Source organism: Macrosteles quadrilineatus, unplaced genomic scaffold (assembly GCF_028750875.1).
Source record: "Macrosteles quadrilineatus isolate MER2022 unplaced genomic scaffold, UCM_ALF_1.0 Scaffold_4__1_contigs__length_99947679, whole genome shotgun sequence".
NCBI lineage: Eukaryota > Metazoa > Arthropoda > Insecta > Hemiptera > Cicadellidae > Macrosteles > Macrosteles quadrilineatus.
In genome coordinates, this window is record NW_026542597.1 from 30,498,780 (window position 1) to 30,522,021 (window position 23,242).

Below are 23,242 nucleotides of genomic sequence, written 5' to 3' on the forward strand. Positions count from 1 at the left end.
ACAGTAGACTCCCTCTTATCCGGACACCTTTTGACCGGACTACACTTGACGGAAATGACATCTCTTTAACCGGACAATTTGTATCAGCACATTGTTTTAACCGGACTAGATCGGCAGGAAGTGGGCAGTACTGAAATGACTGTTCTCGTGGGAAAGATTTGAGACCAGTGATCACGTGTCTAAATACAATATGCTATCCTAAATTTAAGTCGAATATCACAGTTTACAGTTGGTTTAACCGGAAATCCCGTCATCCGGACTGGCCTCGGTCCCGAGGAGTCCGGATAAGAGGGAGTCTACTGTACATAAATATTATGAGTCTAGAATTAAAGAATTATTTGTTGTGGAGGTCAGTCCACAATAATTTAAATGTCCCGCCACGTTCATGTGAGCTCAAGCCATGATACACAACCTAAGACATTATGGTTGCGCATGCGCACCGACGAGAGTAGGGGAGCAAGACGGAAACACCGGTTGTCGTGTCTCTGCTGTGGAAGAAGGAAGATGGCTTGCTGAATACGTGGGATATGGGGGCCCCTTGGAGGTACCGTGTTACACAATAGTTATTCTTAATTCCATTAATAATTATTTTCAGATTATGTTGTCAAAATCACTTATTTCATTTATTCCATCAGCTCTTCATTTCATTATTTGCTCAAATGTTAGTTCACGTTGTGTCCAGTTCATTGATTAATAATTATTGCATATATCCAAAGATTAGGGTGTTTCACTAGTTAAAATGCTTCAATTAATAATAATCATCAAAGCTGGCTCTTTGGGCCTGTGAGTTGCGGTAAATTGTCTCCTCTGTTTAGATAATGAGTTCAGTTGTTTCCAACACAAACGGTTTGGCCATGTTCGTAAATCATATGACCAAATCACGAAATGAGGCCAAAATACGCCACAAGTGGTAGTAGAGCTAAAGCGTTCGATGCAATTTTGCACATTGTGGAAATTAATCACAATAAAGTCAGGAAATACTTACTGCAAACATTACGCAAAAATCTAAACACAAATAAATGTCATGGCCATGCCATTTAATTACACAGTCTTTGTCACACCATCACTACTTAGTAAGTCAGACATGTCCATTTCCCATGCTCTCAGCCTAAAGCCTAGCAGGCTTATTCAACGTCAAACAAAGAAATAAAACTCCTTAGACCAATGCCTTAACCTCGAAACAATTTAAATTCTTAAATACCTTAGGAAAAACTTGCGCTCTGCTGCGAGAGCCGCTTTGATGTCCTTGCGTCCATCGATGTCCTTCTGACTGCGGTTGACCACGCCCACATAGCCACGCCGCAGCGGCAACAGTTTGTTCTCCAGGATATCTCGAGCGTCCGTTCCTTCGTCCATCAGATCCAGCTTGGTAATGACTCCTATCGTCCTTAATCCTGCCACAACACATCTTGTGTACGGAACAGTTCGGAAAAATATGCAACATTCCCTTAACACTTTTGATGTTCAAATTTGCTTTTTTAAAGTTAGATTTTGTTGTATCTTGGTCATTTTTTATGAGATTTCAGTTATTACTGTATACAATACGTTTCAAGCAACACTGTTATTTGGTTTGATATTAATGTTAAAAATAACAAACCAATATTGGGTAACTAAATACTATCAACTCTTGCTAAGTTCGCAAATCAATATAGGCCTATCCCAAACAAAGCTTCATAATTAAAATTAAATTAATTTTTCAGAAAGATACTAGAACAAAAACAAGAGAATTCAGTTACATTCAAAAATTAACATTAAAATGAGAACTAGAAATCTTATAAGGCAACAACAACAAAAAAAAATAAAAAACAAAAAATTAATTAATCCAACATTATTGGAAGTATTGGAAAGAATTTAGCTATAAAATCAGTGTAAGAGTAAAATTGAGTTGATAATGAATCCAAACAACAATTACTGTTTCAAAAAATTAATACTACAATATCATATTTACAAGCAATTAGCTAATTAAAACAACATACAACTATTCATGCAGTGCAAACTACATTTTAAGGATTCAAGTGCCCTGGATGTTGGACTTACGAGCCGTAACACAGCTGTAGCAGATAAACAGATCAAAATATTGTGAAACATTTGAAAAATGATTTAGGATAAATTTCACAATACCCAAGCCCAAACAGACCAGCTTTCTGAGAGAATCTTCCATAAATCCTTGGTTAGAAATAAAAACTGTATGTTGAAATTACCATTAAGGCAAGTTATAGATTCCTCACCAAATCACGATATGTCTAATGATTTTTATCTGTAACCCTACGTTTAAAAAATGTGATAGGTCTTACAAAATCACATATGGTGAACTTCAAGAATTATCAATATTAAAAGTGAAATAATTAGAGCTGTGGAAATTCAAATTTAGGGATCTAAAAAAGTCATTTAAAAAATTAATTTTACATAAATTGAGACTATGATATTTAATGCCAATTGCTATGGGACTTTTTTGCAAATTATTCCACGGGATGATAAAAAAAACCTTAAACTTTTTAAAATACTTGTGGAATATTTATTTGAAGCGTTTCAAATTTTCCTCAGAAAAATGGTTAAGATTTTTGATAGATCACAACTCTACAAAACGACTTCGGTTACAGAATAAGAATAGAATTAAAAATATATATAACGTGGTGTCAACCAGATTGATTAACTTCTCCTGTTTTCCTTACCTCCAAAATTTTTAAGGATTTTTGTCCGTATAGCAGGCTTACCTAAATGGAAAATTGTACCCAACAGCCACAACAAAATTTTTTAAAAAAACTACACTATGCACAAAAATAAGATTATTTCACTATCATTGGCAGCATTTTCGGTACTTTCGTATTATATGGTGGCCACTTATTTTATAGCGCGCTGCAGCGGTTATGTAAGGTTTGGTTATCATAGATAAGTTTGTAGGACTTTCCTCGTTTCGTTATGAATCGAACGATGCCAGATGAGTCATAAAAATGTACGATAACGCAACCTAACATAACCGCCGCAGCGCTCTGTATAAGGGTGGCCTATAATACAAAAGTACTGCATTTTCAACTTATACAAATTTGAGTTTGAAAAACAATAGAGATAATGGCAACTACTATTGAAACATATTTAATACCATTAAACTTGGAGAAGAAATTAAATCTTCCATAGTTAAAATTACTGTCAGTGACAGTAAAATATTCTTTTATATATAGTGGCAAGTTTTGTTTATCTATGTCGCATTTAGGTCAGCCTGCTAGAGAATATCTTTAAAACCTTGGGCTCTAGTTAACACCCTTAACCCTAGAAAAGTGAAAACTGGAATTTAGAAACTTTTGTCAATTAGTCACACAACTTTTACCACCCGCCACCAAACCAAAATGTAGGCTAACCTGGGCCGTCGACGTCTTTGGCCAGTTTGAGGGCGTCGCTGTTGGCCAGGTCAGTATTGGCCGGAGTTACAGCCAGGATCAGACAGTTTGCTCGAGTTACAAACTGCATAATCATGCTACGTATTTGTTGCTCAATGTCTGGCGGCTGGTCGCCTATAGGGACTTTGGTCATACCAGGGAGATCTACTAGGGTCAGATTCAGTACTGCAACACAACAGGAGAGTGGCTAAACACTACTTTACACAGCCATGAGGTGGAAAGTCACGTGCTGGCTTCAAGCAGAATAAGAATTAAACAAAATTCGGGTAAACTAAAATATGTAATGATTTTTTTTTATATTACAAGTAAATTGTAATATAGTCATTAAAATGGTTGTTTTTGTGATGTTTGCAGTTTAAAAACTTATAGCAGCCATTTTCCATTGTTGATTATTGATTAGTATAAGAGATGTTTCACAAGGGATCTGGAACCTGTCTCCTACTTCAGATGGGAAGGGATGTAGAACCATTGACATTTAAATACTAGAGTTGACACCCCATCTTTAAAAATAGCTGTATTCAATTCTGTATTTTAAAAGTGAATTGTAGAAGAGCAACGCATAGTTTTCTCTCTTAGTTTCTGGTATATTAATTTATATCAAAAAGGAAGCCAAGGTAAAGTTTTCAGTAAGTTATCCTGTCATCTTGACTTGGTTGAAACGTTTGTGTGTATGAAATCACAAGTCCTAATCAAGTAATTGGCAACAGGTGTTTGTCGTTTAATTCAGCTACATTTATTTTCATTCTATAACGGGCTAGAACTTTTACATGGGAATGGGATGCCTACTAAACTCCAGAGCTAAAGCTAGAAAGTAAGATTAATATACAAACTGGGTAGAGTTGGGAAACAAAAACTCCATTTTGTGAACTAATTCTGTTATGATTTGTGTTCTCCCATCTTTTACAGTGCCAGATTCCAGATTGCCACATTGTGAAACTCCTATATTTCTCCAAGGTTATAGAAAATGTCTGCAATGATACTAACAATAAACTTCCAACGCTCAAAATGCTTGCAGCAGACCTGACTTTCCACAAAAAAACAAAACAAAAATATCAACAGAAATATAAAGAGGCACAACGATCGAGCAGGCGGCGACGAAGACGCTAGTCTGTTGTGTTTTACCATCAGGGTCGACCTGCTTGGATATCTGCAGGGCGTCGGAGGTGGCAAGATCTGTGTTGGCAGGCGTTACAGCCAGAATGAGACAAGTCTCTTTGGTGATGAACTGGAACAGCATTTCCTTGATCTGCTGCTCAATGTCCACAGGCTGGTCGCCCACGGGCACCTTGGTGAGGCCGGGCAAGTCGATCATTGTGATGTTCAGCACTGCCACACCACATCAACAATGCAACACTCTCCACTGTTACAACTTCATTCCTAGGCTTTTGTTGTACATATAATTAGAATCCAGGGTTTTCAACATCAACTGCTAGTCTGTTGGAGATTGCTGTCAAAAAGTTTCACCCTTACTTTGAATAGGCATCCTCAGAAGGTAAGTTGAGACTGACAACACTCCAACCGGTAATGCGACTGACGGCAAAAACCACTATGGATTCTACTACTTGTTGATTTAAATGGAGTTATCTGACAAGCAAACCTATGAAAAACTACGGTATACTCCCTTTGGTGAGGCTTAGGTTTGTTTGGCACGTGTCAAATAGATGTCTTCTCACGACAAGAATCAACTTGATCCTTCTCATAGTAATTTAAACGTAAATAAGAAAGACTTTCCTCAGCTCATGTTGAGTCCATTAATACTTACAAATCATGGCGGTTTTATATTGTTGATATGAGATTGTTATTTCCTGCAATGAATGTTTTAAATTTATTCTACGCATCAAGTGACATTTGTTATGTTTTGTGTTTGATAAAATCAATTTGTGGATGGCTACATAAGCAGTTGTTATAAGTTTTTTTAATCAGCATGTACTGAATTTGTATTCCTAACACAAGTCATGGACCCGTAACTTTAGCTCACCATTGGGCGAGTAAACCCGCAGGTTGATTGGGATATTGGAGATGCCCTTATTGGAGCCTGTCACACGATCCGTCTCCGCCTCGATCTCCTTCCGCACATCATCAAAGTCTGTGAACTTCTTGCCCTTGCAGTGCAGGAATTCTGCATATTCTGCAAAAAAAGCGAGCACCCGGTGATTAACAATTACAACAACTTATACTAACTTAACCTATATTGAATACTCTAGTAAGCCCTGCAAACACCATTCATTTAACCATTACCATATTTTAATATATATTTTGATTCTGTTGACTTATTACAAGTTAGGTTGGTTTACTAGTTGCTAAAACTTCCTTTTGAAAAAAACGTGGCTTACTCTGGACTGCACAGTGAACATAGGATGGAGTGTATTTGGTGATTAATATTATGGTTTTGGCGGTTAAATTAACAACATTTGAACAAAAGGCTGAATCCCTATCTTTCATAGACAATAGCCTAGTGCTCTAGTACTACAGAAAGCAGTACACAATACCAATGGTATTTTTTGACACATTTGTACTGCAAAGGCCTAACTCGTATTTTAATATAGCCTAATAATATTTTGTAATTTTCTCTAAGAGTCACAACTCCACTGTTGTTCCATCAAATTGAGCCACCGGTACACTAAAAGTTTAACCACAACATACAGTCTTACCTATACTGCTGTTGATCAGCTGAAGAATAAGAGGTCTTCGGGTAACAATACCGGAACCTCGAGGCAGAAAGTCTCTGTAAGAAAATAAAAATGTTGTAAATACAAAAACATCAACAATTTAAGTTAGTTGCGCAGTAGACTATAGGTGAATTGAAAATATGGGCAAAAAGTATTGATACAAAAATGTTAAGAGAAAATAAGTAGGTAGGTAACTTAAAAACAAATAAATTGACTTTATTCCCAAATTTAACATTAGGCCTACTACTTTATTCCCATCCTAAACATGCCTCGAGCACTTAATACAACTTTACTGTATACTGATTCATGATTTTCTTACAACCTACACCAGACCTAGCTTTTAAAGCGACAGTGAGCAATTCTCTCTTGCAAAGGCCCCTCTATAGTGTGCAAGAGTTGGTAGAGGAACCTCTCATGCCGGGATGAAATTTCGGCCACAGCCTTAGTAGGCCTATTTATGTGTTGTAAATATATGTTTTATTGTATAGTATTATAAGATTTGACACTATCTATCCGTAACCACGGTCAAAGATAAAGAAGACAAGTGTCCAAGTAAGTACTTTCTTTATTTGCATGAGTCAAAACACACTTCTTTATCTTCAAGATTATGTTAATCATCAGTAAATAATAACTTGCTAGTTTTTGTGTTGTTTAAACGTTGAATCTTTGTAAATTACAAGTGAATTGTTTGCTCTTTTCATACTGTTACTCATACAAGTTAGTCTCATACAAACCACCACTCAATTGTGCATGAATTTGTAAATTTTGATTTAGGCCTACAAAAATTAAACTTTTTTTTGCTGCATACGACAAAACAGGTGACATTTCTGTGCTCAGCGTGCAAAGTGCAGGAAGAAATAGCCGCAACATAGGCTATAAAATTGTGAGAAGTAAGTAGCGAGCTATACTGCATTTTGCACTAACCCATCAACATCCTTGTCACTCTCTAGGTAAACCGACAAAGTAATTATTTACCTAGAGATTTTTTCTCTGATGCTTAACTAAAGTTCTAAAACATTCAGCTTCAATCATAAATTGATTGGCAGCAATCAAGTCAAATTTACATACAACCGGAGGTGACTGTACATTTGAGATATTCCATTGATGATGTGAGACTGCATTGACTCACTCACTAAGTGAGATCACCGAAGATAATAAACTTCAGATCTTACTTGACCGGTTGAAAGTGATCATAGACAACTACAGGAACTTAATTAATTGTTACCGCTTATTTTTATTTAATAATATATGTACGTACAACGACAAATAGTTTGAAATCTTTTTCAAAATGTACCATATCAAATAATCATGATCATGAAATCATCCAGACACTTTACTTGGATTATATTGAATAACTTAACTTAGGCCTACTTAAGATAGTATAATTTATATAAGCCCATGATGAAGGACAGTTAGATGTAGTTTCTAACCATTGTTAAACTAACTTAGTGCAAGGAGGCCATAAAAAGTAATATTATATTGAAGATTCAAATCTAAGTAAGCCTACTGGACGATGTCTACCCAGTTCAATTTCCTTAGTTAAAATCTGTTAACTTTTGCCTTTAGAAATCTTTGTAATCTTACTCTAAGTTATGTGTACGGCACTGTACCGGTACAGTAGTTTTTCTACAAAACAGAAAATTTCATGATTTGCAGAAACTTCTACATTATCAATGAGGCTTATAAGCGCAGTTTTATTTGGTCATAGACCTAATAGGTAGATATTTTTTACAATAAAGTACCATATATCGCTTTCTTCTCCCCCAACAATGTTGATAATGTTGAAATTAACAGTTTTAAAATACCTATAAAAATCGTTATGCTTAAGCTTAGCCTACATCTGTAGGCCTAATGTAAAACATCTAAGACCAAACCCAAAGATGAAATTTACTTAATAATTAATGCAATGGAAAATTACCAATATAAATTTAGTAAATTTCAATTAAGCTAGCCTAGTTGTAAGTTAACATTCTCAAGCACTCATTGGATTTTGTTAGTAGGCCTAGTTTATATCAGTTTGTTCCTTGCATATAGCCCAGCCTTTCATTTGTCTAGGGCACTTGATACAAACCTACAATTATATAAATGATGAATTCAAAAAATATTTAAATGCCTACAAACTTAACCTCATTTGTAAGTTAATAAAACCTCAAATGTTTAAAGGTGGTTAACCTACTCTGCACTAAGTTAATGGCATTGAATCCATCCAGAGCTCATAGAAGTTTATTTGGTAAAAAAAAAATTGTAAGTTAGGCGCACACAGTAGTAGTGGTGTAACAGAAAAGAGGGATACCGTACCGGTACCATTTATTTTGCACTAAGAATTGTGTTATCAGGGACTTGCGAAAGCCAAGTTGCCTGTCGAGTCTATACAAAAATTGAAAATTGACAGCGATCGAATATGCTTTTAAAATGAAACCGACTAAAACCAAATGCCTACAATGCAGTTCTTTGAAGGAAGCACATTAGGTAAGTTACATTCAAAGTCTGATTGCCTAATGCAAACTAGGCCTAAGTTATAAGGTCTAAAAAAAATCTTAAGTGCAGAGTTACCTTGTGCTATGCACTAAGTAGGCTGGACCTACCTAAATTACCTGTTTGCAATACGCTACCTTTGCATACGTACACAAGTTGCAAAGGCAGATCTCTGATACAGAACTCTATCGGTTAAATAGATTGTTATCCAATAAGTTACTGGTGCCTAATTAAGTTACCTAGATAGCGTAACAACATACGATTGGGTTACAACTTACCGATAGGCCTAAATGATTGTAAGTTAGGCTAGGCAATTTAATTTTTTTTTAATTGTACAGCTTGTTGATTTTTAAAACACATGTTAGGCTACCGTATAAGTTGTTGTTTCCAAGGCCTAACTTAAACTTACTGCCTTATTATTTGTTGAAGTTATTGGTAACTAAGTTAAAGGCTGTTTCCATTCAATTACTTATTTTATGTGGTCGTGTTGGATTGGAAATACCAACCTAACATAGGCTAACCAACCAAACTTACCATTTCAAAATTCCGTTTCAAACCGAAAAAATCATGTGAGGTATAACTTATCAAACGGAATTTTAAAATGTTACACAGCAAGTTTAACTTAGTTAGGTAGTTAATTAGGTTGGTTTAGAACAGTATTATCTTATTTCGGGGTACAGTTTCTTAACTGCGCTAACTTATGCTAAGCTTACTTAACTTAATAGCCTACCGATTGAAACTATTATCAAATTGAAAATATTGTTTAACAATCGAATGATATTTTTACTATATCAATTATAAAATTAAACTGTCATAACCTAACCTAACTAACTTAACCAAACTTCTTGATACGTTAGTGAAAAAATCTACACAGAGGATACGCGTCCGGTAACCAGGCGTGGATTAGGCGTCCGGTAGTGACGTCACCGGGTTGTGGGGTCCCGGAATGCCATTACCACAACGATACGATGTTCGGCCAGCGTTATTCGTGGTGTAGTGGATAGAGTGCTCGGCTGATATCCAAGAGGTCCCTGGTTCGAAACCCATCGGTTTCTTTAAGTTTTTGTCACAGATTTTTCTTTGAATGTAATTTCTTCTTAACTGTACGTATCTTTTGTTAGAATTTTTGGCATTTATAATTTAACCCTCCGAGTGTCCCTAGTTTTGGCCTTTATGTCTGCCTATTTTTTGCGCATTTGCAAGGTTTTATTAAAACGGATCTGAGAAGCTTAAAGACAATGTTACCGGTAATTATACTGTTCTATCTACCATTTTGTTTGGAAAATCATGGGCTTCAATATTATACATAAAACATAAGGAACATTTGTTTCAAAAAAATTTTAGGTAAAAAAAAATATTTTGGAAAATTTTCAAAAAAAAAAATAAGTTCACGCTCAATGAAATTGTATAAATTATAGGCCTATAAATATTTGAAAATAGCCACTTTGTTCTAAATTTTATGATGATTCCAAAAATATAATAATGTACCTAATATAAGGAAGTAGATTTGCAAATAAATAAGTTATGGGCAAAAAACAGATTTCGGTACATAGAGTTTAGCTAAGAATGCATAGCCTAACCATAGCTAGGAATCTGGCTGATAGTTTACATCAATATCACTACCTACTTCTTCAGGATCATCAACCAGCCCTTCAAAATCACTTAAATCTTCTTATAATGCACCACGTATATCACTACCTACTTTTGATTTTTAACACTAAAACAATGATACATTAAACATAATAAAACACATCAGTCATCGGTGCGAGGTTAACCAAGCTGTTTACAAATACGCACGTCATCTGTCTGCTACAATTATGATCGGCTCGAGAAAAAAAAGGGCTTAGAGACAGACCTAGGGAGAAAGCTTAGAATGTGCCAAATAAAACGATACCGTACCTAACTCGATCCAGTTCAATCCGATTTTGTCAGTCATAGAGCATTGGCCGTAAACAGTGTTTGTGAGTTGAAGCTTCGACACAAAACACTACACAAAGTGTGTTATGTGTCGAAGCTCCGACAAATAACACTCGGAGGGTTAATGTTATGAAGAGAATTGAACCTTCATTTGATTCTTTTCAGTTTGGTTGTTTAGGTTAGGTTATGACAGTAACTGCCGAACATCTAATCCACGTCCTGTTACCGGACGCGTAACTTATCCTCTGCGAAAAATCTACTGAAGGTTTACTAATCGAATCGACAATCGGTATTAGCATAGCCCAGTTAAGAAACTGTACCCAACAACACCACCATTCAGGGGACATTGTCTCAAAGTTGTGACTACTTCGATAAAATGGTATGGCTGGCTGGCTACACTGCCCAAAAGTGTTCAGGTAGGCCTATATTGGACTAGGCTAGTAACTTAGCCTAAACCTACTTTTGATTAGAGGCATAAGTTAGGCCTACCTTGTAGACTGGCTAATAAAAGATAGCCTAGCAATATCACCGTAATTAGGAATTAGCATCGAATTAAGTGACCCACTAAAGTTAAATATGCCAAGGCATAGGCTACCTGTCAGTCAATGTAACAATCAATAATGCTTAATAACAAGTTGTTGACCCGATGCGCCCACTTCTAGGACGAGATTCCGCGTGATCATAATAAAATGTCAAGTTTATTGACCATTTTGCGTAACCAAACTAGAATAAGGGGTAACTATGGTAAAACCTGTGAGTAAACATCTTAGGCCTAGCCTACCTGCCAACGAAATTTTCCAACACGGAACTCTTGCCAGCACTTTGCCCACCCACTACTGCGATTTGAGGAAGATCCAATTGCATATGCACTCCGAGCTGGGTGAATGCATCCTGAAGTTTATTGACGATGGGGATAAGCTGTTCCATCCCCACGTTACCCGCCATCGTGAAAAATTACTTGCACAACTTGACCCCCACAACAGAAGATTTTCACTTCGGGGAGGAAAACTAATATGGCCGACGACAGCCCACAATGCAGCGCGCTCTCTGACTATCGAACTCCAAACAGTCGAGGATCAATGAAACAGCTGCTACTGCCGCGCCGTGCGCTGCGCTGCCTCAAAGCAAAACTTCAGCTCCATGAGAAAGAGGCATGGATGCGCTAATTATAATCTACAATAAATAAAATAAAATTACAAAATATGCATAAAACTTAATTATAAGTGTTGCATCATGTATGTAAACCCCGATGCCTATAAATTAATATTGAAAACTTATTCCATCACAAATTGCGAATTAATCTAGTTAAAATTTTAGAAAATATAGTGGCTCATTCCGATCTACTCGCTGTGTGTCAGACAACAAATAAGTCATCATTCGGGGAATTCGGTGTGATCTCAGCACAATTTCGTGCCATCTCCTAGTGGCATAGTTAATAAAGCATACAAAGAAAATATTGATTTATAAAATCGTTTTCTCTTTAGATTACCTAAATTGATCCAGCTAGTAAAATAATAAAACAAACCTTAAATGGAAAACTAAATCCGGCTTAAATTCTTTATTGTTAAAGATAAAACTCTCAAATTAAAAAGACGTGATAAAAATGTACCTGTGTTTTTTACACCTTTTCCACATTTATTTTGGAAGTTTTTAATTGTATTTGAGAATCATATTTCTTGTATTTGAGAAGATATTAAATGTAAATTAGATAAGTCAGTTAAATTTGATAAAACAAAAAATGTAGTTGAGAATAGTCAATTGTATTTGAGAAAGTATTATACAGTATAGAATCGAGAAATCGTTAATTTAATTTCAGAATGTGAGTTTTTAATTTGAGAATTTGATAAAAATCAGTTGAATATTTATTTTTCCTTATCAAATTACGCGATTCATCCTGCCTCCACTCATCTCCATATTCATACTTGGCTTTAAATACCTACTTTATGGTCGCCATTTCATTGAAATGTATTAAAGTATTAAATCACAAGTTCTCAAGTATGTACATTTAACTATTTCTTAAATTGAATTCACGGCTCTTAAATTCATCTGATGCCTTCTCAAATAAACTGACTGTTCTCAATTTTATTTGATATTTCTAAAAAAAAATAATTGACTAACATGTTCTGAAATAAACACAACTGTATATCTCTCAAATAAAATTGGAAATGGTGTAGAAAACAGTTACAGTAATTTAAAAGTAAATAAATGTAGTATATTTCATCCCTATAGGGCCTAAAGTGACTATTTTTTACCCGAGGTCAAGTTTTACGATCGAGGCGAAGCCGAGGTCGGAAATGGAGCGAGGGTTACAAAGACACTTTTTGCCCGTGTGGTAAACTATATTTTTCGTCATATTGCATCATAAATTAACAAATTAAGCTAGAAAACGAAATAGTTTTTATGTACAGGTAACCTCTCAAAACAACTTCTAGCTTGTTTTTAATTCTGCTAATGCAACTAAGCAGCTGTTTATTAGGTTATTCAATCATTTCGTCTATTACGATTGTGTTACAGTTTATACCATCGATATGTCGAGCGATCGACAATAGGCTAAACATACATAATAAACCAATCGAAAAATAATTTCAATCGATACGATTGCCACAATTGAAATTAACAACGGTTTACAACAGCTGATTTTTACTCCCTATGCTACTCTAGAGCCGCAACCGCAACGCATGCATTAAAAACTGCTGTTTTTGATGCAGTATGACGAAAATTAACTCACGTGCATTAAAAAATTATATACGGGGGACATGAGTCATGAGTCATTCTACAGGCAGTAAGGACTCAGGTGAGTCACTGCATTATTTCCATGTAAGTCCTTACACAGGACAACTGCAACAGTTTTCACATTTGATGAATGAATGCGGGACAAGTCAAATAAATCCGATGATCTATCAAAACATTCGTTAAGACAAATTTTGTTGTAGATATTGTAGAGATTACTGTACTAGTACACGTTAAGCGTTTTAAGTTATTGAATTTTGATATCGTACCAATGGTTGTTACTTTTAAACATGCATAAGTTGCAGCTTTTCATTAATTCTTTTCTAAAATTGGGTGAGCATATGGTTACTATAGTTAGTTTCCTTTGGAGTGGTTTCCGCGTCGCTCGGACAAGGTTACTCTGGTATCAGTCATTGATAAGCTGTGGCAATGACCTCGGCGCCGTCGTAGCCTGTTACCAGCAATTGGTTATGACTCATCTATCGCTTATTTACATTTGCTGTTTACTTTTATCGATCAAATAACGCTAATTTAAAACTATTACTAATGTTTTTCCCCCACAGTGGTCTGAACTGGGTAGCTAAGTGGTCATTACGATCTGAATGATGGACCATGGACCCTTCGTCTACCTCCTATCTGGGGACTAACTAATGTTTAAAGAAGAGTCAGGAGACAGGATCCATCTTACATATTATAGTGCTCGCATGAAAATCAAAAAGGTCGCCTGTTCGATTTTGGGAAAAGGTAGTAGCTTTTTGATGCTTCGAAAGTGGTGCAACAAAAAAAGGAAAAAAACAGGCGTCGAAAGTTTGGCTCGATTTTAAATGTTGGCGTAATCGACCGAAATCAATAATTTCATCAGCGTATTCTGTCGTTGCTCATTCTAAAATGAACTAAAAGTTTAAAATGGGAATGTACCATGTACTGTATAGTTTTATCCAAAGTCGAAGGTGTTGTACAGAAATGTTGTTACAATACTCACGTATTTAATCGCCGGTGACGTCATCATTGGCCTATCCAAGGCTGACCAGTCGTGTGTCTGTGATTATTGTCAGGAAAAATGTACTCCCACAGTCTTGCGAATAGTGTTCATGCTCATTGTTGAAAAATACGATCTAAATGGCAGTGATGTAATACTTCACAGGCACTTGTGTGTGATGTATTCGTATTCGGTAATTACAAAGTAAATAATAATAAATTGTATTTCTACTCACTCATACTTTTGTCAAATACAAGTATGTTCTTGACGGTGAGGCACAAAGTAGCACAGCAATTACGCTATGTATTGCTAAACGAACTAAGGGTATAACACATAACGCTATAATATTTTTTGTATACATTTGAAAGAATCTAGGTTTTGACTGCTGATTCCCGTTCTATTTTTTCAGCTAACCGTCGAAATTAATTCTTTTGCAGTAACTACGACAATGTTATACCCTGCGGGTGCCTACGGGGAATACTGTACTTTAAAACCTTGCTATTTAAACAAACATGGTTTTATTTATTTTTTAGATCAAATTTCCCCAGTTTTGCAACGGGATTTGAATCTAGAATAAAGAACAATGATTTTAAATGTGTTGCAAGAACGGCTTACTATTGATCAAAGTATTTGACATAAACAATTAAACAATCATAAAAAAAATAATTTGCTATAACTGGACCATATAGGCCTATAGATAGAATGTATAATTCAGTATCCATGGGTCTGTTTAGCCCTCGAGCCAAGAAAAATCAGAGCTACGCGACATTGTCGTTTCATTGTCTGTTTTCACTGTATTCGTGGGAGTGTTTTAATTTATAGTATGACAACTTTGCTATTTAATAACATTTAACAGTGCAGCTGCGAAGTTACCTTGTAGCTAGGAAATACCCATTTTTTCCCAGTGATCATTTCCAAACCCGTACATCATCAACCATGCAATTTTTGAAAATTGTCCTTTTTTAGTAGGGTAATCTTGAGATAATCTTTGCCTTGTTCCTGGTCTGAAAAGCATTCAGGCCTCTCTTCCCGGACGTTAAGTTTACCGGGCGTTATTTTTACAATGTGCACATAGCCAACTGAAACAATCAAATTTCTGTATATATTTTGTGAACGTTTAAGTAACGTATTGGGATTTAAAAAATCAGAGAGTGTGCTACAGATAAAAACCTCTTCCTAGTTTTTGTAACAGTGGCAGTTAATGTAAACTAGCCCTATAGTTAACAATAAGTCGTCCAAGGTCCTATGAATTTGGTGGGGGGGAAACATGGAGTGATAGTTGACAGAATCCAGTAATTTTCGTAAGCGCACTCTGCTAATGGCTAAGTTTAATAACAATTTTTATACTGGCTACGACTTTACCATGTCAATGTAATGTACATTTCTATACAGTACCTAGTCATTTATAATACTAAGTTTTAAGCGTTGTTTTTTGTCATCATGTCACAATATTTACAATATATAACACAAAACGACCGTGTCAAGCAGCCAATTGATTTTTCTTGGCTCTAGGAAGACTCGAGTGTAATGGTAACAATGAGTGTCAGCTGATTGCGCTGCTGTCATGGCTACCAACATAAATGACAGCTGGGATGTGGATTTCTCCGTTGTGAATGAGTGGTTGGGGGGGGGGGGCTGTTCTGATGAGGGGTATTCCTCCCTTACTTCCTGTAATTACTCACAAAAATACGTCAATATCAACACCGTTCTTATGAGGTACCAACATTCGCTTAAGATCTAGCAGTGTATTTTCTGTTTTAAGCCTCAGAGTAATAATTCATTCTGAGGTTAAACTTACTTGAATTATAAGTGAGGACACCCTTGCAAGCACTGTAGTATGCATAGTAACCATGGAGACTTATGGGGTTTGGGCTCGAAACCATAATTCTGTCCAGTATACGTGGAGTATGCATGTTATGATCTTTACTAAAACTTATGGGAGTTCACAAACTTTAATTTGTTTACCAAATAAACAGTCTACTTAAAAACTATTGCTTTTCCTGTGGTATTCAACAAAAAAGTACAGTATGCACACTGTAAGATTTGCCCTAAAATAAGATAAACATGTAAATTAAAAAATAAGTGTATGTCTTATGTAATAGATTGGTCTGTAGTTCACATTAGTGTACAGATCGTTAAGAGGTTAGGAGTTGTAGTTGTACAACGAAGCCATATTTCAACCCTCAGCTGTTGGAACATTTCCAAATTGTTGTATTCTCTGGTCAACGATCCAATCCACTCACACAGACTTACTGTGGAGTTTACACTACACGTTGTCGATTAATTGGACTTTTACTAAATGATCCGGATTAATAAAACAGCTGATCTTAGGTCAGTAACAAAACTACACAGATCATCTCCATTTCACCTTGCATATTTAGCTTAAAATAAGTAGGGGTTTTATTTCTTCTACGGAACAAAAGGAATCGTTTCGTGAATCGTGTCGACATATCGCAATAATCTTAACTAAATCAGTCTCATATTGACTCATCTTCTATCTCGGTACTCGGAAGCTCAAACGCATCGCTTCTGTTGAAACAAACAAACGACTCTTTGTATTTCCTCTGATGAACGACTGACCGGAAGCAATCCGCGCGATAGTAGAGCGGAGATAGATGTTGTGATTCTTCTTCTTCTTCAGTCAATGTTCAGATGCAATGACGATGTTGGAGAAAAACAGGACGTTTTTCAATCGTCAGCTCTCATCCGGTCCGGGTAGTACCAAATGACGAAATTGGGCTTTCAACAGTTTTATGATGGCATTAATTTTCTTAATATAATCGTTTGTAAAATGATGTTATAAATATTTATGGATTTAGTCACTTAACATCGGTTTTCAAAATAGCTTCTAGTATTTTTTTAGCAATTACTACTTTATGTAATTATTGTCTTGGAAATTATAGGTTTTACTTAGTTTTTGATTCGTGTAAAAGTATTGCAACTAACCATCAGGTTGATATAGTAAATGGCTATTTGACTAGGAACAGGGTAGTGTTTAAAAATAAATTAAATTATGTTTGAAAAGAACTTAGATTTATTTCTCCAATATAATAAATTTGGAAAGTCTTTGCGGATAAAAATCTTAAAAATGTTTTGATTATGTATAGACGAAATAAAATGTGTAATCAATCAAATAACTAGCTTTTACAACAATGCAGTTTAAGAACCTATCATACTTCTATGGTAGGTACTTTGTTATTTGTATTTTAGATTGGTAACTTACCGACTGACTTTTGACTCAAGGTCAAGTTTTAATTATTTTTAACGACTTTCCCATATAAGGAATAAGCTATTGTTGCGTTATGCTGAATACTGAGTACCAGTAAGGCATAATAATGCTTAAGCATGGTACATCAGATCTACATAAAAATCAGTTACAAAGGTTGATTACTGTATCAACTCTAACTCAATATGTCTATATGTGCAAATGAGAGCAGATAACCTACTAAAAAATGTTTACCTTCAGATGAAAGCGGCTGATGTCAAATTCTGTAAAAATGAAAAGGGTTCTTTTATTGCGCTTGTAGACGTTTTAAGTCCTCTCAAACTACTCAGTTAACTTTTAAAATTTCTTTCATCTGAAGGGTGGTTTTTCCTCCTTAGATTCAAATTTACGACTATATCGTTTTAATTTTCTTCAAAAAATTAATTTATATGTGTAAAATGCTATAGAAAAAGCTTTTTTAGAAGTATTTACCAGTCATTCCCACTTGATATTGTACTATTACCAAACAGTTAAAACGATACAAGCCAACAAAAATAAGAAATGATCAAATTAACATGAATATATATTCAATCGGTTAGAACTAAGACGAGAATGACCGAGCGCACCCGAAAAAGACGTCCAAATCCATCGAGATCGGGACCAAGACGCCATTAGGATGGCGTTAAAACATAAATTAATAATATTTTTACATTTCAAAAATTATGGAGATTAAAATTAATCAATGTTAAACCTCTTTGATTGTAATTTGTAAATATACTTTTATTTCCAACATTAGCTGAGAGCCATTCTCCATAACATTGGAAAACTGTCAATAGTTACAAGCAACATAATTTTATCGCTTCGTACTGAAGTGGGATAGTGTAAAATAGGTACGAAATACCAAACGAATCTACCATAACTGTTGTGTGAGAATATAATCGTGTTCAATGTTTTTCCATAAATAATTGGATTGCCCATATCCGGGAGAAAAATTGAAGCAATACAATTTAGTCGCTTTGTGGATGTAAAATTGCTGGAATCGGGAATGGCAGGCAATCCGCCATGCAATGTAGCTGTGTTATGCGAAATGTGGGAATGTCAGGCAATAATCATGTTCAAGCCCCCTTTATACATTTGATGACCCATTTACACCCTGGGATAACAAACTGTTGCTTGCGAAGGCCTTTGCTCGATTCACGCCGGAGCCAAATACTCGGATACTGACGGAGTTTAATGTTATAATCGATACATGAGGAGAGCATGCGCAGTGGCCAAGTTTACAGTTTACTCCTCACTCTAGTATCTGACCTACATTCGATGAATGAAAGAAATTCCTTCCCGTAAAACACTTAACATAGATTCAGCTATGTACAAAGCATGTTTTTATTTTTGCGATTACGCCATTTGTATTTTTTCGTGTTGGAAAGAAAACGGCCCAAGCCCAGGTCTTTTTATCCACGACCTTCAATCGTACAATATCCAAAGAGCACATAATATAAATATTTATATTATGTGCTCGTTGACAATGTCAAGATACAAAACAAAAACTGGGGACATCAAAACGAAAAATCGGTCTAGGTCTAGGGAACCGGGAACCGGGCCTAGGTCTATGAGACATACGGTGATTAGCTCATCCTCTACATTGGAAATTCGTTAAGTAAAGAACCATTAGTTCGCCCGTTGTATGTAGATAGTTATTTGTGAACGAATCAACGCAACGACGGTAGGTGCCCACTTATGGGATGGTTAAGGAGGTCTGGTCTGAGTGAACTACTGTGTGCAGAAAGAATTTGTTCGCAAATAGACCGAAAGAATCTTGATAAATGAGTGCAGTTTGAGCAGTTCATAATATCGTTGTTTACGAAAATCGTACGATTTACTGCCTACAGGCGAGTCACCCGAGTGGCTCACCTGCTCCGAGCCGCTCGACTGCAAATCTGAAGTTAGGGGATCTCAAGTTGGGTCGAATCTGGGCCCAGATTTCATTCAAATTTACCATTGAATTACTTACAAAAGCTTGCCATATGACCAAGACCAGGGTTTAATCTGTTCCCTTAAAATATAAATGTAAAAAAGTCAGGGTTTGTAAACACATACTTAAAATGAAATTAAATACAAATACACCATAACCATATATTGTAGATTAATAAGAGTTACCAGTACTTTAATGTCTTTGATTGTTCCTTCTATTTATAACCAATATTATATGAGACAAAAGCACTATTGAAGTCAAAATAAATAAAAACGAGCTGTTGGCCCGTCCTACGTACGGGAATCGAGTAGTCCATTAAAACTGTATATAGTTATATCAATATTTATGTTCGTAATTCAAGCATAGTTTAAAGCAGTTCAAAATTTATTTCAAAGAAAAAGCTGCCAAGATGAATTAAAGCATGTGATCATTGTTATTTCTCAACCTTTCCTCAAAAATTGAAGTAGTAAAAAACATTTTCATAAGCTTTCTTTTGAAAACTGTAGCTTCGATTCGTATATAGCAATGGTTATAGAATCTTACTTATTTCCTATAATCAATGACAAAATCACAAAGTAAATAAAATAGGTAACGTCATAGATCTCTATAGAATATGGAATATTTGTATATTCAACAAGCTGTTAGTTATAACAAATTATATTGCACTAAAACAAACTAAAGATTTTCAAGACTGCTCAAAAATATAAATTAGGACATCAAGTATTTTATTATGTATATTTAAATAATCTGTCATCCTCTTACCGAATAAATTAACGTATTAATGATCACAGCATTACACATAGTAAAAATATATTAACCATACGTATGTCATTTCAATTTCATCCAAATACTGAATTTAAAAAACACTGAATGTTTACAGCTGTTGCGTTAAGCAAATGGTATTACTGTATAGCAAAAACTGGTCTAGAATGTTTACGTCGGCTGCTAGACTTTTTAAAAATTAAAACTTAATTTCTAAAAAACTGATACCTTAAACTAAAATTATGGCTTTGACATTACCTAGTTCTCAAAATTATCTTTCTTTCAACACAAAAACCGTGAAAATCCGTCAAGTGGTTGATAAAAAAAACCTGTCACGTTTTTATCTTCGATTTACCTGATACTTTAATTCATCTTGGTAGCCTTTTAGGCCCGGTAATATTGATGTCATAAAAAAAGGAGATCAAGCAATAACCATCAGTAATCACGATTTTAAATTACTACCACAACCTCAGCCGGATTTTATCCAAAGATGGGATAACATAGATTGAACACAAAGTAAATCATTGACCTACTGCAATAATTATACAAACCATCTTTTACGAACTCTAAAATAAGGTTGTTTGGAGTTTGTTCAGTTCTGGTTACGTTTGGGGGCACTGATTTAGGCAAAAATATCACTTTTATTTCAAATTTAAATATCTTACCTATAGGTTAAATAAATTAATATGCAAATTACTATGTACATTGTTTCAATGAGGGTGGGTAATTATCAAGGATATTAGAACTGATAACGATATGGATAATAAACATATACAATTACGTCACTAGCTTTACTAGCATGTTTACTTTTCCCTTCAACATGTAACCACTTCTTCTTTCAAATGAATGTCATTATAACCAAGCAGCTGTCTCAAAACAAACGATATGTTATTGCTTTTACTTTTTCTTTGTTTACACTTATTTTTTTAGCAATTGATGCAGTGAAATTGATATAAAGAATGGGTGTGGACGATTCGTTTGATGAAGTCCCGGATTGGGTAAATATTTTTACCAATATAGATAAAGTAATGAGATTTGGTATATCAATAATAGCCATAAATATATACTGTCTTAAACTATTATCACGTTTTATCCCTTAAGGGGGATGGGCCACACAGAGTAAGACAACATTTTTAAATACTTTTAATACTTTTTTACCTGTCTTTGAAATGACGACTATACAAATGTAGGTATTTTAAGCCAAGTATGAATGGAGATGAGTGTGGAATGAGTGGCGCGATCTTGTATAGTCTTGTTAGTGACTAAGACCGACATAATCCTTAGACACAGCTGTTAATTAATAGCCCATACAGTCAAATAGCAGCAGAGGTCAAGTTTGGTATCAATATAGAGGTTTTATTCATAAAAATACATTGCCGCAAACCCGAACTCAAACGATGAAGATAATAATAATGTTAATATGATGTAGCTAAAACGTATTGTTTGAAATTTAACGGCTGAAAATAAGTTAAATACAGTAGAAAAGGTTTTGGTTAAATCCATCAAATTGTAATTGGACACTAGTAAGTACTAGTGCATTTGTTGCTCCTTTTCCCCTTCAGTTGCATGTATTCCTCTCAATCAGTTCAAACCTACTTAATGAGGACAGTTCTACTTTAATGATGCATCTCTGTTTCTACTCAGCTTAATCGACAAATAAATTGTATGTGAGGAGATACTGGTTTACACTTGAAATGAAAGGTTCAGCCTTGTGACATATTGATGATACTGTTGTACAAATTGCTAGCAATGAACTTCGTATGAAATAAAGAATTTTATTGATTGATTGATAGCCTGGTCTGATAAAAGAAACACTTGACCAATGATTCTGAAATTGTATAGCTTTCTCGTAGGTTTATAGTTATAGTTTTCATGTAATTTCCAAATTTTATTAAATTTTCATGCATATACTCAATAATATATTAATATATATTATTAATTATTATTAATATATTAATATTAATATATATTATTAATTATTATTAATATATTAATATATATTATTAATTATTATTAATATATTAATATATTTTAACTGTAAGCAAACAGCAAAGTTTGCAGGAAATGGTTCTATGGTTCAAATTAAGGTGAAAATCAGGAATAACATTTTTTTCTAAAATCACTTCGTTAACTAGATATCCGCCAATTTGTGTTTTTTGAAACACATTTTTCTCTTTAGCGTTTTTTTAACCGATCTTTATGAAACTTGGTACTGTATGTACGTTAAAAGGTGAACTAGACCAGTGTAATAAAAAAATCATCTTGATTTAATAAAAAATTTCAAAATGGCATCCATTTTAATTTTTAAAACTTAAATTACTCAAAAACGGCAAATTTTATGAAAAGATGTCAAGAACACTTTTATTTGGCATTTTTAATTCCCTATCAAACGGTACCAAGTTAAAAAGATTGAATGATAAATAGCTATACGATTTTTAGTTGTAAAATGGGGTAAAATAAGGCTAAAATAGTCCTGTTTAACCCATTTTACAACTAAAACTCTTAATATTTCAGCTAATTATTATTAGACCTTTTTTAACTTGGTACCGTTTGATAGAGAAAGTTTTAAAATTTAAAAACGAAAATGGCCGCCATTTTGAAATTTTAAGTTGAATCAAGATGAATTTCTTTTTTAAAGTTGATTTTTACTACCTTAATCTACATACCAAGTTTTATAAAGATCGGTTGAAAAAATTTCAAAAATAAAAATGTTTATGTAAAAAATACAAAATGGCAGATATCTGGTTAACAAAGCGATTTTGGAAAAACATTTTATTCTTGATTTTTCTCTTTATTTTGACCCATAGAACCATTTCCCGGAGTTTGGCTGTTTAGGCCTACTTACGGGACCCTGTATATTTAGACTCCCCAAGCACCGTTTGACCCTATTATGAAAATTCTCCATTGTATGCTGGGCTGAAATTGTACAATGTGCTTTCACCATGCTGCAAGTCATTAAACAAAACCAAATTTAAAGAGACAATAAATAATTTACTTATTGACAAGACTTTTTTACTTAATTGAAGATATTTACAGAACATTAATTTGTAATTTTTTAAATTTGTTTTGATTTTAAGTGTTTAGTTTTAAGTTTATTTTAAATGTTAATTGTTTTATGTATGGACTAGCTGTACCCGC

The 23,242-nt window shown here is 34.6% G+C and overlaps 1 protein-coding gene across 7 annotated transcripts in view; it reads right to left on the reverse strand.

Moving 5' to 3' along the window:
• Positions 1 to 11,510, reverse strand: part of LOC128992183 (dynamin) — a 46,426-nt gene extending 34,916 nt beyond the window's left edge. For 5 of the 7 annotated variants that reach the window (XM_054415642.1, XM_054415639.1, XM_054415636.1 and 2 more), the window contains exons 1-5: positions 11,238 to 11,510; positions 6,047 to 6,120; positions 5,374 to 5,523; positions 3,357 to 3,560; positions 1,202 to 1,394 (exon numbers count right to left, since the gene is read on the reverse strand). In XM_054415642.1, the coding sequence (XP_054271617.1) occupies positions 1,202 to 1,394; positions 3,357 to 3,560; positions 5,374 to 5,523; positions 6,047 to 6,120; positions 11,238 to 11,401 (785 nt within the window). In that variant the 5' untranslated portion in view covers positions 11,402 to 11,510. Of the gene's footprint in view, positions 1 to 1,201; positions 1,395 to 3,356; positions 3,561 to 4,517; positions 4,722 to 5,373; positions 5,524 to 6,046; positions 6,121 to 11,237 lie in introns of all 7 variants that reach the window. The other 2 variants (XM_054415640.1, XM_054415637.1) reach the window with 1 other exon arrangement.
• Between the last annotated feature and the right edge of the window lie 11,732 nt (positions 11,511 to 23,242).